General features: G+C 36.4%; 2 protein-coding genes across 2 annotated transcripts in view; both read left to right on the top strand.

Annotated features, from left to right (window-relative positions):
- Positions 1–1,949, top strand: part of LOC109833215 (type IV inositol polyphosphate 5-phosphatase 11) — a 3,875-nt gene extending 1,926 nt beyond the window's left edge. Inside the window, 3 exon segments of the mRNA XM_020400808.1 lie at positions 77–264; positions 1,332–1,469; positions 1,577–1,949. Of these exon segments, the coding sequence (XP_020256397.1) occupies positions 77–264; positions 1,332–1,469; positions 1,577–1,735 (485 nt within the window). The 3' untranslated portion in view covers positions 1,736–1,949.
- Positions 5,144–14,688, top strand: LOC109833214 (protein DA1-related 1-like). Its single transcript, XM_020400807.1, is given in 14 exon segments — positions 5,144–5,389; positions 6,445–6,592; positions 8,912–9,002; positions 10,018–10,165; positions 10,654–10,774; positions 10,844–10,927; positions 11,257–11,334; positions 11,336–11,376; positions 12,456–12,511; positions 12,514–12,668; positions 12,763–12,825; positions 12,924–13,039; positions 13,266–13,324; positions 14,237–14,688. Coding segments are annotated over 13 exon segments (1,443 nt in total). The 5' UTR covers positions 5,144–5,389; positions 6,445–6,481; the 3' UTR covers positions 14,557–14,688.

Below are 14,694 nucleotides of genomic sequence, written 5' to 3'. Positions count from 1 at the left end.
AAAGTGCCTTTAAGTTCAGCTAAGCAGTCTTACTCGACAATTGAAATAGTATTTGGATGGTATTTATTTAATGCAGCTCATGCTCACAAAGTAGAGGAGAGGAACTCACAGTGCAAGCACATCTCCCACTCAATCTTCTCCATCGACCAAAATCCTTGTCCAAGACCCTGTCATCTCACTGTCTGGTTAGGAGACCTCAATTACAGGATAGAGGGGATAAGCAATCAGCCTGCAAGAAGCCTGATACGTAAAAACCTTCACAGTGTAAGCATATTTACCCTTTGTTATTCAATCCTCATATGAAGGCAACAGTAACTGAAGTAGACATGCATGTGGGTCCCAGAGTACATATAATACATACCAAATTCCTGAAGACCAGGACACATTAATGAAAGAAACAAAGAAAACTAAATATAGCTCATAATCAAGTAATTAAATCTGTCAACAGATCCCCCTAGTACACCAAAAATCAGAAGTAGTAGTACTGCGGGTTGACGCTTATAATTTTATACTCTAACACGCCATTGCAGGTTGAAAGCCATTATATGAGCCAAAAACTGGACTCACAGTGCGGTATCTATTGGCTTTAGAAATTCGTGGTTAGTAAGATTCGACTTTGGTTGCTACGATACCATGTCACTGGACCCGTGACTACACCAGAACTCCGAATTTTTGATGAGGCAATTTTGTACTCTAACAATATCAAACAAAATAAACTGAAAATCCAATCGAATAGTAACCCCATACATGCTTATAATGTCCCACACATATTTACAAAAATCCCTAAGGTCTCATGAAGGCCATCCTGCTTACATCAAAAGGCCCTTTTACGTTCTCTGAACAGCAAATGGCTCTAGACTGTCTGATGTGTAGCATTTTTGGGTTTTTTTAACTTGTGCAGTTTCTTTTTGTGTGCCAAAAAAACCATCTTTTTATACACAGAAATTTGTGATACAATATAAACGTTTGTGGAACACATTCTTTCTTTTTCTTTTTTTCTTTTAATTTTATAATATCCTACTTCTTTCAAATATCAAAGGATGAGAAAGTGCTTCGACTCCTGGCTGTTTTGCGTGTTATTACCAAGATTAAACACCCCAGAGTAACCGCTAGACTTGTTATAATCATATTGGCCATTTCAGATCATTGACATCACATTCACCACGAAACCGTGTCAGAAGAACAGTATTTTCCGTTTTAGCTTAGTCATATATTGCAAAGCAATCCGAGAGCAATTTAGTAATCAAGTCTTATTCTATAAATTCTCTCTCTTTTAATTTGTTTTTGCAATGGCCTAATAGTCGTTGTGAATTATTCATTTTATCTCACAGGTACTCACCGGGAAAGATCAACTTCTGCAAGAGGCTGAACGAGGAGAAGTATTCAATGGCTATTGCGAGGGGACGATATCTTTCAAGCCTACATACAAATATGATGTAGGAAGTAGCGACTATGACACGAGCCACAAAGTACATTTAGTAGCTTTACGTTAGTATGGAAAATTGAATTTCAAATATAACTGATCGGTCACTGGAGTTTCATATTTGGTTTTTTTTTTTTTTTTCCTCTCCTTCAGATCAGAGTACCATCATGGACAGACAGGATCCTCTTCAAAGTTGAAAATCATAAGAGCATTCAAGCAGTTTTGAGCACATATGAATCAATTGATGACATCAACAGCTCTGACCATAAACCAGTGAAAGCTCATCTCTGTTTGAAAGTAAACAGCGTATAAATCTCTTTCGATCGGTTAAGTATTACACTTAGCTTCACAAGTAGCTTCGGGTAGAGTTTCGATAAGTTGATAGGCCTGGCTCGTTATCAATCTCTTTGTTAATGACTTCGATTTCATTGGTACTTAATCTAAAGTAACATAAGTTACGTACCAGGTAGAGGCCTGGTTATCCAGTAATTAGTGAATAATACAAGTTGTTATTTCCCCCTCTTTCTTTTCTTGCTTTCTGATTGATCTTAAACCGAACGAAAAGCTTTCTTTTCACTGTACTTTTATCGACCTAACATCTTAATCTGACCTTTTGGGCAATCAAATTCTACATCTACATCAATTCCGGTAACAAAAGCCGCTAAAGCAATCGCTGTTAAGTCTGCATCCAGATTTGAGAAGACTTAATTTAGATTTTAGGAATTTAACGAATCAATTCCTCTCTCTTTTTTTTTGGGGGGGTATAAAGGAAGAACAAATCAATTCTGGTTAGAGATAGAGGGGTCATACCACAATTATCAAATTTCAGAAGCACGGAGATGAACTCAATAACATACAAAATAATCCTAAAAGCACAAAAAAGCAGTGACTCGAAATATGTGTAGTACTGTTCGATTCACCTTCATATTAAAAGTGTCTCTACTTCATTGAGCTAAGGACTTCAATTATTATTGAATTTGAAATCCTATACTAATATATTATGATGTTGAAAAATAATCCAAAAGTTCCAACCAAACTTCATCACGCTCCTCTTCTTGTTATGAAAGGCCAGCAACCGTCACCATGCCCCTCTCATCTACACTAAATCACATTCATGACCTCGTTATGTCTCGATATTATTACGGCACACTCCTAATCAAATGCCCCACATTCTAAAATTGGTAAAATAGAAAAAAATTAAGGGGGTGAAAAGGCAAAATCTCTTGCTTTCAAGGTTTATCTTGATGAAATAGTTATCCCCAAAGAATATAATTGGGCATTGAAGAGATTACATGAGTCAAATTAAAGAAATATTGTCAAAATTTCTTCTAATTCCTCTTCTAGTTATTAGTACCTAATTAAATCAAAATGTTCACAGCAATTGAAACAAAGAAATTGAGCACATGGTGAGACAGAGGATTGCTCATTATGAATACAAAATTGTTATGGGGTATATCTGTTCTACGGATATATGATCTCATAAGTCGACATTTTGACTAGCCAGACAAGTCAGCACTCTTGTGTCGACGACACGAAAGGCGATGTTGGTCGGCACGAGAGATCCTGACTTCCCTGACGAGTCGACATCTCTATATTGACTTGAGAGACGGTTGTTAGACGGTACAAGACGACATTCCGACCAGTCGGGCAAGCCGATACTCTTGTGTCGACACGAAAGGCGGTGTCAGTCGACACGAGAATCAGCGACTCGAAGATATGACATTATAGGTCTTGCTTCTCGACGAAGCTAAGAGGTTATTCTTGCCTCGAACCTATCGGCATAGGTGTCACTTCTCAACATTGTTTAATATTCGGTGATCATCATTATGTCTCCATCCTCAACAGTCTTGAAGACTCGTCGGACTGCTAGTTACCAATGTTGCTGAAGTGACCTCACGTCACTCATTAACCAACACATGTAGAGCAAATGATAACTCAACTTCCAGCTCACCCCTCACCACCTTCTTACTGTACACTCATGAAGTGGCAATTTGCCATTGGCATCCCCTATAAATACAAATGCTATTCAACATAGCCAAAGGTTCGTAATCTAAAACCCCCTAAAGCACACATTGCACAAAAATAAGAAGACACGGTTCTTCTTTAACTCCACTCAAGTTTATCAACTGACTTGATCGTTGGAGGTATCACGGAGGAACTCATTTCTGCCCTCTTACGACTCTTTGTGTGCAGATTGCTCGGCCATCCTAAATTCCAGAATCAGCCATAAAGTCGAAGAAGAAAGTGACCCTCTTTTCTTTTATAAACTTTGTGACTTTAATTGGCTGTGTGATATTTAGCATCAACACAAATGTTTTAGGATGAAATTTATATATGAATACTTAATCAAATAGAAGAATTCTCACCTTTCTCATAGAAAATTACCACCATTTTCTTTCCACGGAAAAGGTGAGAGAAAATACATGTGCGAGATAGAGCGCGCGCGCACGTGCTTAAATTACATGCGCGTATTAGCTTTTCCCGGTGTTGAATCCCTTGAAGCTTTGAGATTTTGAAATTAGTCCCTTAAATCAAATTGCTATTAGGTCCTGATTTACGACCTGTGCTGGACTTTCTTTATAGCCCAAGTTAACCCGCTAGCTAATGGAAGTTCGTGTGGGCCTAATCTGGGCCAATTTGTAAACGTAGGAGTTGCATTTTTGTGGTACAGACCTAGTAGTTGCATTTAAATTATTCAAAAAGTGCCCAACGACTTTACAAAATAAAATCATGCAGGGGCAAAGTAAACGTTCTACTATCTTTTTTTTAATGCTCTACTATCAATTTTAGTCGGTACAAAGAATACATAAATTAAGTGTAAATATAAGTATCAATACAAAGTACAAACAACTAAAATTCTTGCATAAGCTTCTATGTAGGGCTCTCTATAATATTCTTTCCCCTACTTATTTCACGTCACTTCTCCATTTCTTCTCCTCTTACATCACTCTATTTGGAGCTCCCCCCATCTACATCATCAACCTTGTTTTCATCTCTCTCTCTCCCCCTCCCTCTGTTTTTTTTACCACGTCATGTTCCACTCACGTAGCCTCATTCTGATTTCTGAGTCCCCAACGCACCTTTGTTCACATTGGGATGCAATGACATTTCTCACCAATTACGCCCTCTTTGTTTGCCATAAAGAGAAAATAAATAAGGAAAAAAAAAAGCTTTTTTAACGATATTAGTCCCTTACATATTTAGTATTTTGAACTTAATTCCTCAAACCGTTACTAGTAGGTTCGTCAATTCTTATATCATGTTAATATTAATATAGATTGAAGAGATTAATTTGAAGCAACTTATAAGAATAGGGAACATAATAGCAATTTCAGTAATTTAAGGAACCCAATGGCAATTTAAATGATTTGTTGTTTAATTTAATTCTATTTTTATTTTTTTGGGAAACAAATTTTAATTCCATATCAGACCCCACTATCTCTAATGTGGGCCCATTATTTGTCAGCTTTGGTCTAACGCTACCCTCATACTTTTTATTAGATTCTCGTTATTTCTTTTCTCCAATTAAAAAAAAATAAAAAAATAAGCCTCCAACCACAGTTTGAATAGCCGACAAAATACTAAAATTTTTCTATCTTTCTCGTTGTTAATGAGAAAAATTAAGAGGACCCACTCTTTAAATAGCGCCAAATTCAGTGAGAACGACCTCCAAACCCACGATCGAAAATAATTGTAAGAGCTTTTCTCTCTGCTTTTGACTATTATTTTTCGAATATAATCGAGGCTCTAGATAGTCCTGGTGCTTTTTGATCCATATATCCGCTTAATTACTTTAGATTCTGCTGTTTTTCTGCTTGTCTCTTTCTTTTAAAAATTCGCTGAAGTTGTCAGTTTTTGTCGATAAGAATGAATTCAGGGGGCTCTGGTGGTTGATTCCTTGTGATGATCGGTGATAGATTTGGTGAATTGGGCTCTAATTTTATCTGGGTATTTCTCAGATTTGAAGTAAGGATTCTGTGCTTTGTCTCTATTGATTGATCTCTTTGTTGGTTTTTTTGGGGCGTTTTATTCTTTCTTTTTTTTTAATGAAATTAGAAGCTTGATAAATTTCATCTCTTTTTTGTGTTTTATTTACTAATCCTGTTTCTAGAGTCAAGGAAGTTTGCTGGATAAAGTTTTAATAGAATCTGCTTCTAGAAGTTGTTAATTAGTGTTTTTCCCCCTGTAATTTTGCATGCCCATTTGTGCTCTTCAAATTTGAAAGTTTTACTAGTAAGTTTTGTGTATGACAAGGGACCCGTCAATAATTTTTGAAGCAGATAGGACTTATGTGTTATTGGTACGGTACAATTAAGTTTTGCTTCATTGCATTAAGGTAGGGGGTTGGTATCCATATGCTGCAATAAGAACATATTCTCTTTTCTATACTGCTTTCAAATTTCTTTTGCTTCATTTTGTTTTCCATTTTTTCTCTCAAAAAAAAATCCCCTTTATTTAGATGAATCTACTGAGCTATTCCTTAGGTGATTAGTTATGTTTTCCTTGTAGTCTCTTCTGCTTTTGGATTAATGTTTCATGTTGTGTATAGGTAATTTTGTCACTAGTACTGCAGTTCTTCCTTCCAAACAATTGCTACTTCTTTGTGTTAAAGTCCTTTTTGGATTAGTAGAAAGCACGGGCATTTTGCCAAAAAGAATTTCTGAATCTCCTATGTGTGACATGTACCAGACAGAAAAATATGTGAACAACAATTTGCCTGAAGCCTGTCAATGAAACTGTAATATTCTTTTGAGGGGTTTTGTTTGATGCCTCGGGATTAATAGTTGAAGCAGAGTTGTTAGGTGTCCGATGATAATCACCTTACTGCCAATGCAAGTCATGAAGATAATTTATGTTAATTATTAGTCGAGATTTTGTTCCCCACCTGCTGTTAAGAGTTTAATGCAAGTGTCCACAGTTGTCACACACATGTTCCACTCTTCGTCTTTGTATTGTATATTGCTTCTTTGGTTTGAACGTTGTGGTTGTTATACTTGCTAAATTATGTTTCCTCCAAGCAGGAGTTATTGAGCTTGTGAGCAAATAAGACATCTCGTTATGGGTTGGTTGAACAAGATTTTTCGAGGTTCCAGCCATAGGATTTCAGAAGGGCAATACCCTGAAAGATACAATCATGATCGGACTTGGAGTGAACCGACTGGCTCATTGGTAACTTTCTAATCATGGCGTATGGACGTTTTTTTAAATGTATTTCCAAGCTTTTGATAGCATTTCTTCATTTAACTATCAGGATAGTGTATCCTACATTCTGTGTTAATTATTGTAATGTTGATTTTTTTTCCCACTTTTTTATAATTAACATACCATGACAAGTAACAAAAACCAATAATACTACACACATTCTTGAATGATGTTTCTTGTCACGTTAACACTACACCTCTGACAAAATCAACTTATCGACTCTCTCCAATAGAGCGATAAGTTCTCAAAATTGCTTCCATAGCAATATCTTTCTTGTCACGTTAACACTACACCTCTGACAAAAATCCACTTATCGACTCTCTCCAATAGAGCGATAAGTTCTCAAAATTGCTTCCATAGCAATATCTTTCTTGTCACGTTAACACTACACCTCTGACAAAATCCGCTTATCGACTCTCTTCAATGGAGCGATAGGTCCACAAACTCGTCAAGTTAACACCACACCTCTGACGACCAAATCAACTTATCGACTCTCTTCAATAGAGCGATAGGTCCATAAAATACTGTTATGTTAACATAACACCTCTAACAGTCAACCCCCCAATGAACTTGTTAATTCTTTCGGTGTTTCAAGCTACACAGGAAGAAATGACACCAAAAATCCATGCCTTCACGCATGGGGGACTTTATTTCGATCCCTAATTAGAGATAAGTCTGCATCTAACACATGCTGCCGGGTAGCCTATTCCCGTAATAATAGCAAAGCCTACGTATTCAATATCGTAGCAGGTCGTTATTAATAACGCCAAAATCCATGCCTTACACGCATGGGGGAATTTTATCCTGAATCCTAAGTAGGGATAAGTCTACGCCTAACACGCGTTGCCGGTTAATCTTTCGCCGTGAAAAAGACATCAGGATTCATGCCTAGGGGAATCTATCTCGACCCCTAAACAGAGATAAGCCTGCATCTAACACATACTGCCGGGTGGTCCGTTCCCGCGAAAAAGACCAAGTCTACGTATTCAACATCGTAGCACCAAAATCCATACCTTTCACGTATGGGGGACTTTATCTTGATCCCTAATTAGAGATAAGTCTGCATCTAACACATGTTGCCGGGTAGCCTATTCCCGCAATAATAGCAAAGCCTACGTATTCAATATCGTAGCAGGTCGTTATTAATAACGCCAAAATCCATGCCTTACACGCATGGGGAATTTTATCCTGAATCCTAAGTAGGGATAAGTCAATGTCTAACACACGTTGTCGGTTAGTCTTTTACCGTGAAAAGGACATCAAAATCCATGCCTCACACGAATGGGGGACTTTATCTCGATCCCTAAATAGAGATAAGTCTACGCTTAACACGCGTTACCGGTTAGTCTTTTCCCGTCAAAATGACAAAGTCTATGTATTCAAAATCATAGCATCGAGGGGTTTTGTTTGATGCCTCGGGATTAATAGTTGAAGCAGAGTTGTTAGGTGTCCGATGATAATCACCTTACTGCCAATGCAAGTCATGAAGATAATTTATGTTAATTATTAGTCGAGATTTTGTTCCCCACCTGCTGTTAAGAGTTTAATGCAAGTGTCCACAGTTGTCACACACATGTTCCACTCTTCGTCTTTGTATTGTATATTGCTTCTTTGGTTTGAACGTTGTGGTTGTTATACTTGCTAAATTATGTTTCCTCCAAGCAGGAGTTATTGAGCTTGTGAGCAAATAAGACATCTCGTTATGGGTTGGTTGAACAAGATTTTTCGAGGTTCCAGCCATAGGATTTCAGAAGGGCAATACCCTGAAAGATACAATCATGATCGGACTTGGAGTGAACCGACTGGCTCATTGGTAACTTTCTAATCATGGCGTATGGACGTTTTTTTAAATGTATTTCCAAGCTTTTGATAGCATTTCTTCATTTAACTATCAGGATAGTGTATCCTACATTCTGTGTTAATTATTGTAATGTTGATTTTTTTTCCCACTTTTTTATAATTAACATACCATGACAAGTAACAAAAACCAATAATACTACACACATTCTTGAATGATGAACAGGCATTGGAAATTAGGAATCTTTATGCCTTGCTAGGCATCTAGTGCAACAGTCAGTCATCACAATTAGCAAGAAGAAAGGGAAGGAATCACTTAAAAAACAACCCAATTGTGATTATACTACACGTCACAGTAAAAAAAATCCGTCGTGTTTTTTAAATTATTCTAAAAACAACTTCTCTTGATTATAGTTATTTTTGTGCCTCCCTCCATGTTTTATCAATTATGTTTCTTGGTAATTTCATTTTTTGGGATCCTGAATATAGGATGGCCACTCTGAATATGAAACTGAAGATATTGATTGCGCTATTGCCCTCTCCTTATCCGAAGAAGAAAACAGAAAGGGAAAGGACGTTGGTAAGTGTTACGTTATCACCTATAATTACGATATGTATGAAATGATCCTGTTATGTTCTTCTATCTCCTTCCTTTTTTTAATAGGATTCTGACTGGTTCGATCACATGTGTGCTTGGTTTTTTATTGAAAATTGTTAATTAAACAATTTACGTCCTTGTAAATTGTTAGAGCTAACCTCACACAAAAATTCTGATCAAATTGCCTATTATTTACTGGTAGGAAAGGAGGAGGATATATAACCTTTTAGACCACATACAAGAATTAATCTTCCTCTGTTCCTCATTTGGAGAAAAATCCATTCCTTGTTTGTACCATCAGGCTAGAAATCAAATAGAAATACATGGCAGATATTAGCGAATTTTAGACTAAAGGTGATAGTTTTCTAACATTGTCGCAAGTATGTAAGTGACACAAGTTAGTTTCCAAGTCACTTACTCAGTTCATTATATTATTCAAGTAATCAAGAGCAGCATATGAGCATAGTGAATGAAGAGAAATCTATTTCAGCAGATAAGGTTTTTTTTGTGATTTATTAAAGGAGCAATTCTTGTTTTCTAACGATATGCCGGGATGAAGGTTGATTTTTTTTGGCTTTAGGGAGAAAGAGATATCTAGCTGTAATCAAGGGACAAAATTACATTAAAAGTTTCGGGCAAAGTCTTCCTAACACTAGTAGGATTCATGATAATCTATCTATTAGGTACTAGAGAAGGTAAGTATATTTATGAAATCAAGATAAAACATTAAGACAAGCTAGGAGAGTGCTGAAAATTAAATTTAAGGAAAAACAAAGGGATAGATATGGTTTCCCTAACAATTTCTGTTTCTTGTTTCACAAATAATTTCTTTTTCTTTCTGAACCTTATTTTCTGAATAAAATGTGTCATGTCAGTCTGAGAATTTTTGTAATTAAACATGAAAAACTGCTGCAATTTTGGTTTGCATATATAGCATTTTTGTTTTAAGACTGAAGTTTCTTCAGGGGTTTTATTTGTATTATTATTGATTTTCTAGATAATGGATCTTATTTGGAAGAAGATGAACATCTAGCGAGGGCTTTACAAGAGAGTTTGAATGTTGAGTCACCACCACGCCAAAATGACCGCATTCATGAACCACATATATACGATCCACTACCTTTTTTCTTTCCCTCGAGAACTAGGTAATGTTCTTAGAGCTGTTTTGTTCATTACGTTCGATGTACTTGCCATGTGAGCTACCATTTTTTTGTAATAGCAGCTTTAAGGTTTATTCTATGATTAAGAAGAAGAATTGTTGTATCAATAGAAAGAAGAAACAATGCATGTAAAATTGCAAATTGGAGGTTAGAACGATACTTAAAAAAAATAAGTAAACAAAATAAATGCTCTAGTATGTGAATTAACCGGAAAAAAATATAATCATCTAATTGGGATTTTGGTTTGTGGGACAGCCAAACCTTATCAAAATTTGCCTAGTCTTGTATTTTGAAAGAAGAGCAGAAATGAAAGAGGTCAAAGTAATCAGTCCCTAAATTGTGCAGGCATTTCAATTGGCAGCCTTAGGTTGAGAGGAATAAATGAAGGCTCACAGGGACTCTTTCTATTTTAATGCGGGCACTGAAATCCTACTCCATTTGCATGAAAATTATCGTTGTTTTCTTTTTTTCAGGAGATGTGCTGGGTGCAATGGCGAAATCGGCAATGGCCGCTATCTCAGCTGTATGGGTGCACTTTGGCATCCCGAATGTTTCCGTTGCCATGCCTGTAACAAACCTATTTCTGATTATGAGGTAAAGTAATATTACTTAACTTATAATCCATAGAGAGCTTGTCCCTTATACCTGCTTATTTTGGCTCAGTTTTCTATGTATGGGAATCACCCCTACCACAAGTCCTGCTACAAGGATCGCTATCACCCAAAATGTGATGTTTGCAAACAATTTGTAAGTATTTGCCACCCCTAACTTATTAATATTTATTGAAATGGTTTGTGTTGTAATCTATTAGAAGTAATGATCTAGTTAATTAGTATCATTCATAATAATTTCCATAATAAGATAGAAATTGAAACTTGATATCGATATGACACATCGACACAGTACTTAGGAGTTAGAAGCCAGAGAGAAGCTATAGTCCTTTCGACGGCTTCAATCCTCGATTACAGTTAACATTTACTATCCACCAATATCTGATATATGAACTATATTATCATTGCTCTCAATTCTCCATTATCAATAACAGCACATATCAAATATCATTGATGTCTTTGTAGATTCCAACAAATTCGAATGGCCTCATTGAGTATCGTGCACATCCTTTTTGGCTACAAAAGTATTGTCCTTCACATGAGAGCGACGGTACTCCAAGGTGCTGCAGTTGTGAAAGAATGGAGGTTGGTATCAATTCATTTCTTGTTTGTTTTGCATATGAAAAATTTCTCTAAGGCTCATTCCAGATCAAGATTTTTGAACTTTACCTAGATAGGTTACTGACAATATGCTACCAAGAAATGACTAACTTGTGAGGGAATCCTAGTCCTTTGTAATTGTCAGGTGTTTGGTTAGCTGAAAGTATCAGAGAAATAATTTCCCAGACACTAAATAAGATGTAGATGCCTGCTACTTTCTTCTTTGATCCAAATCCTACAGCGGCAATTTCAGTGTTCAGCAAAAGCTTACACAACAACTTGACTAAACTAAAATCGTGTCGTTCAGTATGATGTCACCTATCTGGTTAATTTGCATCTAACCTAACCACTTGTGTTGATAAGGAGGCACATTGACCTACAAGTCTACTGAACTCTTAGGATCATAAAATAGTATGTTATATTACTTCAGAGGATCAAGTGATTTCGGCGCAAAGTTCATAGCCCTTTGTTTCATCTCATGTTTGTTTGCTTATATTCACTTCTACTTGTCATACTGATACTCCAGCCAAGAGATGCAATTTATATCACCCTGGATTATGGTCGGAAACTCTGTCTGGATTGCCTGGATTCTTCAATAATGGATACCAATGAATGCCAACTTCTGTACCTTGATATCAGAGAATTTTATGAAGGTTTAAATATGAAATTGACTGACTTCTGAGGGAATCCTAGTTCTTGGTAGTTGTCAGGTGTTTGGTTAGCTGAAAGTATCAGAGAAATAATTTCCCAGGCACTAAATAAGATCCAGATGCCTGCTACTTTCTTCTTTGATCCAAATCCTACAGCGGATAACAACTTGACTAAACTAACATCATGTCGTTCAGTATGATGTCACCTATCTGGTTAATTTGCATCTAACCTAATCACTTGTGTTGATGAGGAGGCACATTGACCTACAAGTCTACTGAACTCTTAGGATCATAAAATACTATGTTATATTACTTCAGAGGATCAAGTGATTTCGGCGCAAAGTTCATAGCCCTATGTTTCATCTCATGGTTGTTTGCTTATATTCACTTTTACTTGTCATACTGATACTCCAGCCAAGAGATGCAATTTATATCACCTTGGATGATGGTCGGAAACTCTGTCTGGAGTGCCTGGATTCTTCAATAATGGATACCAATGAATGCCAACCTCTGTACCTTGATATCAGAGAATTTTATGAAGGTTTAAATATGAAATTGAACCAGCAGATTCCGTTGCTTCTGGTTGAGAGACAAGCTTTAAATGAGGCCATGGTGGGAGAAAAGAATGTGAGTGAGATGAATAACAAATTCATGCAAAATATGAAATATATCTCGTTTAAGTTATCATAATTGTTTGTTATTTCCTCCGTGTTGGTTGCAGGGTCATCATCATCTTCCTGAAACCAGAGGTCTGTGTCTATCTGAAGAGCAGATTGTCAGCAGTGTAAGATTTCATGTTCTATATCATTATAAGATGTATTTCCTGCCTATTTGTACTAAAAATTTTCTAGCCTAAAATACTAACTACAAAATCTCAATCAGATATCAAGAAGGCCGAGAATAAGAGGTAACAGGATCATTGAGATGATTACAGAGCCATTTAGGCTCATCCGGCAATGTGAAGTAACAGCCATTCTTATTTTGTATGGACTACCAAGGTATCGCCTAGCTGTTTGCAGTTTTATTTTCTCATCTGACCTTGTTATGGTTATCGTTAGCTCGTATAAGTATTCCTTTTAGGTTTTTCCATTTTATTCCTGAAGGCATTCTATAAATTATTGTTCACATTGCGTATTTTATGTTTCATAATGCAAAACTTACATAAGCAATGATGAAACTTTTGACTGCAAAAAATGCTGCACTGCGTATATTTTATTTATGCAGATTGCTGACAGGGTCAATTCTGGCCCATGAGATGATGCATGCATGGCTACGGCTAAATGGTACTTTCTCCACTTTCATTACTCGTTACTTTATATCCATTTATTTTGATTACTCGTTACTTTATATCCATTTATTTTGCCTCGTTAAGCTTTCTAGATGAAACTCATATCTCCTGATAATCTTTGTCCGAATAAAATATTGCATTTAGCATTGTGATGATTGGTGGAGAGATCCTGCCAACTAATTAATTTGGCATTTCGATCAATAGAGATTACTGGATTTGGAAATTACTTGAACTACCTAACTGGATCTTAGCAAAGCAACCAAGGAGATAAAAGCTTCAAAGTATCCATGACACAAGTAGTCTAGGAGAGGGGTTGAAGATTATAAGTTAAATTATTGCAACCTTAGAGGCCCAGATTTTACATTTCTGATTTAAAATATTTACTAAAAACATTTCTCTCTTAGCTATGTGGAAATATTTATTATTGCTATGGTTAATGGCATCGCTTCGTGTCTTAGTCATCCTTTTACCGATATCAACTTCCCTATGCTATTAGGTATCTTGCTTTCTACCATCTTGATGTCATTAACTTACCCATTCCGTAACTAATCACAAATTAGATGAAGTTGAGAGGAGAGTTGGTTGAGGCAGACTTGCTCAGTACGAGGAAATCACAAGTTCAAGTCCTCGTCATAATAAACTAGTCAACAATTTAATCAATTTTATACTATTTTTAACATCATCATTTTATGTCCATGTATATGATGCATGGTAAATTTTGTTCAGAATCTTTTCAATTTTTTGGTCAAGGTAGTTTAGAGATAAAAGTCAAATGCAACATGATTGAACTTTCAAGCGTGTACTTCGGAGTTTGGAGTGGAGTTTGTTGGACAGAGTTTCCCATCAATATAAGATTAATTTGTAATTTTCATCATGGAACTAGTTTTTTTTCCTTTCTTTTTTTTAGGATATCGAACTCTCCCTCCAGAAGTAGAAGAGGGTATCTGCCAAGTGCTAGCTCATATGTGGCTGGAATCTGAACTTATGTCAGGCTCAGGCAGCAGCAGTTCATCCACCTCAGCATCCTCGTCATCATCCACATCATCAAAGAAAGGAAAAAGATCCGAATTTGAGAAGAAATTCGGGGAGTTCTTTAAGCATCAAATTGAGTCAGATTCTTCTACGGCATATGGAGAAGGTTTTCGAGCAGGCAATGAGGCGGTAAATAAGTATGGCCTCAGGAGTACACTTGATCACATAAGGTTGACGGGAAGCTTTCCATATTGATTGCGAGCATGATTTCACCATTGTTTCGATCGTACAAGGAGTATACCCTATATATAGTGCAAGCTGCAGGTTCTACTAAGTTATAAACGCATGCAGTGCTTATACCACAAAATAGAGATAGAGAGAGAGAGATATATA

The sequence above is a fragment of the Asparagus officinalis genome, chromosome 3 (genome assembly GCF_001876935.1).
Source record: "Asparagus officinalis chromosome 3, Aspof.V1, whole genome shotgun sequence".
In the NCBI taxonomy this organism is placed as follows: domain Eukaryota; kingdom Viridiplantae; phylum Streptophyta; class Magnoliopsida; order Asparagales; family Asparagaceae; genus Asparagus; species Asparagus officinalis.
This window is presented reverse-complemented; position numbering and strand designations above follow the sequence as displayed.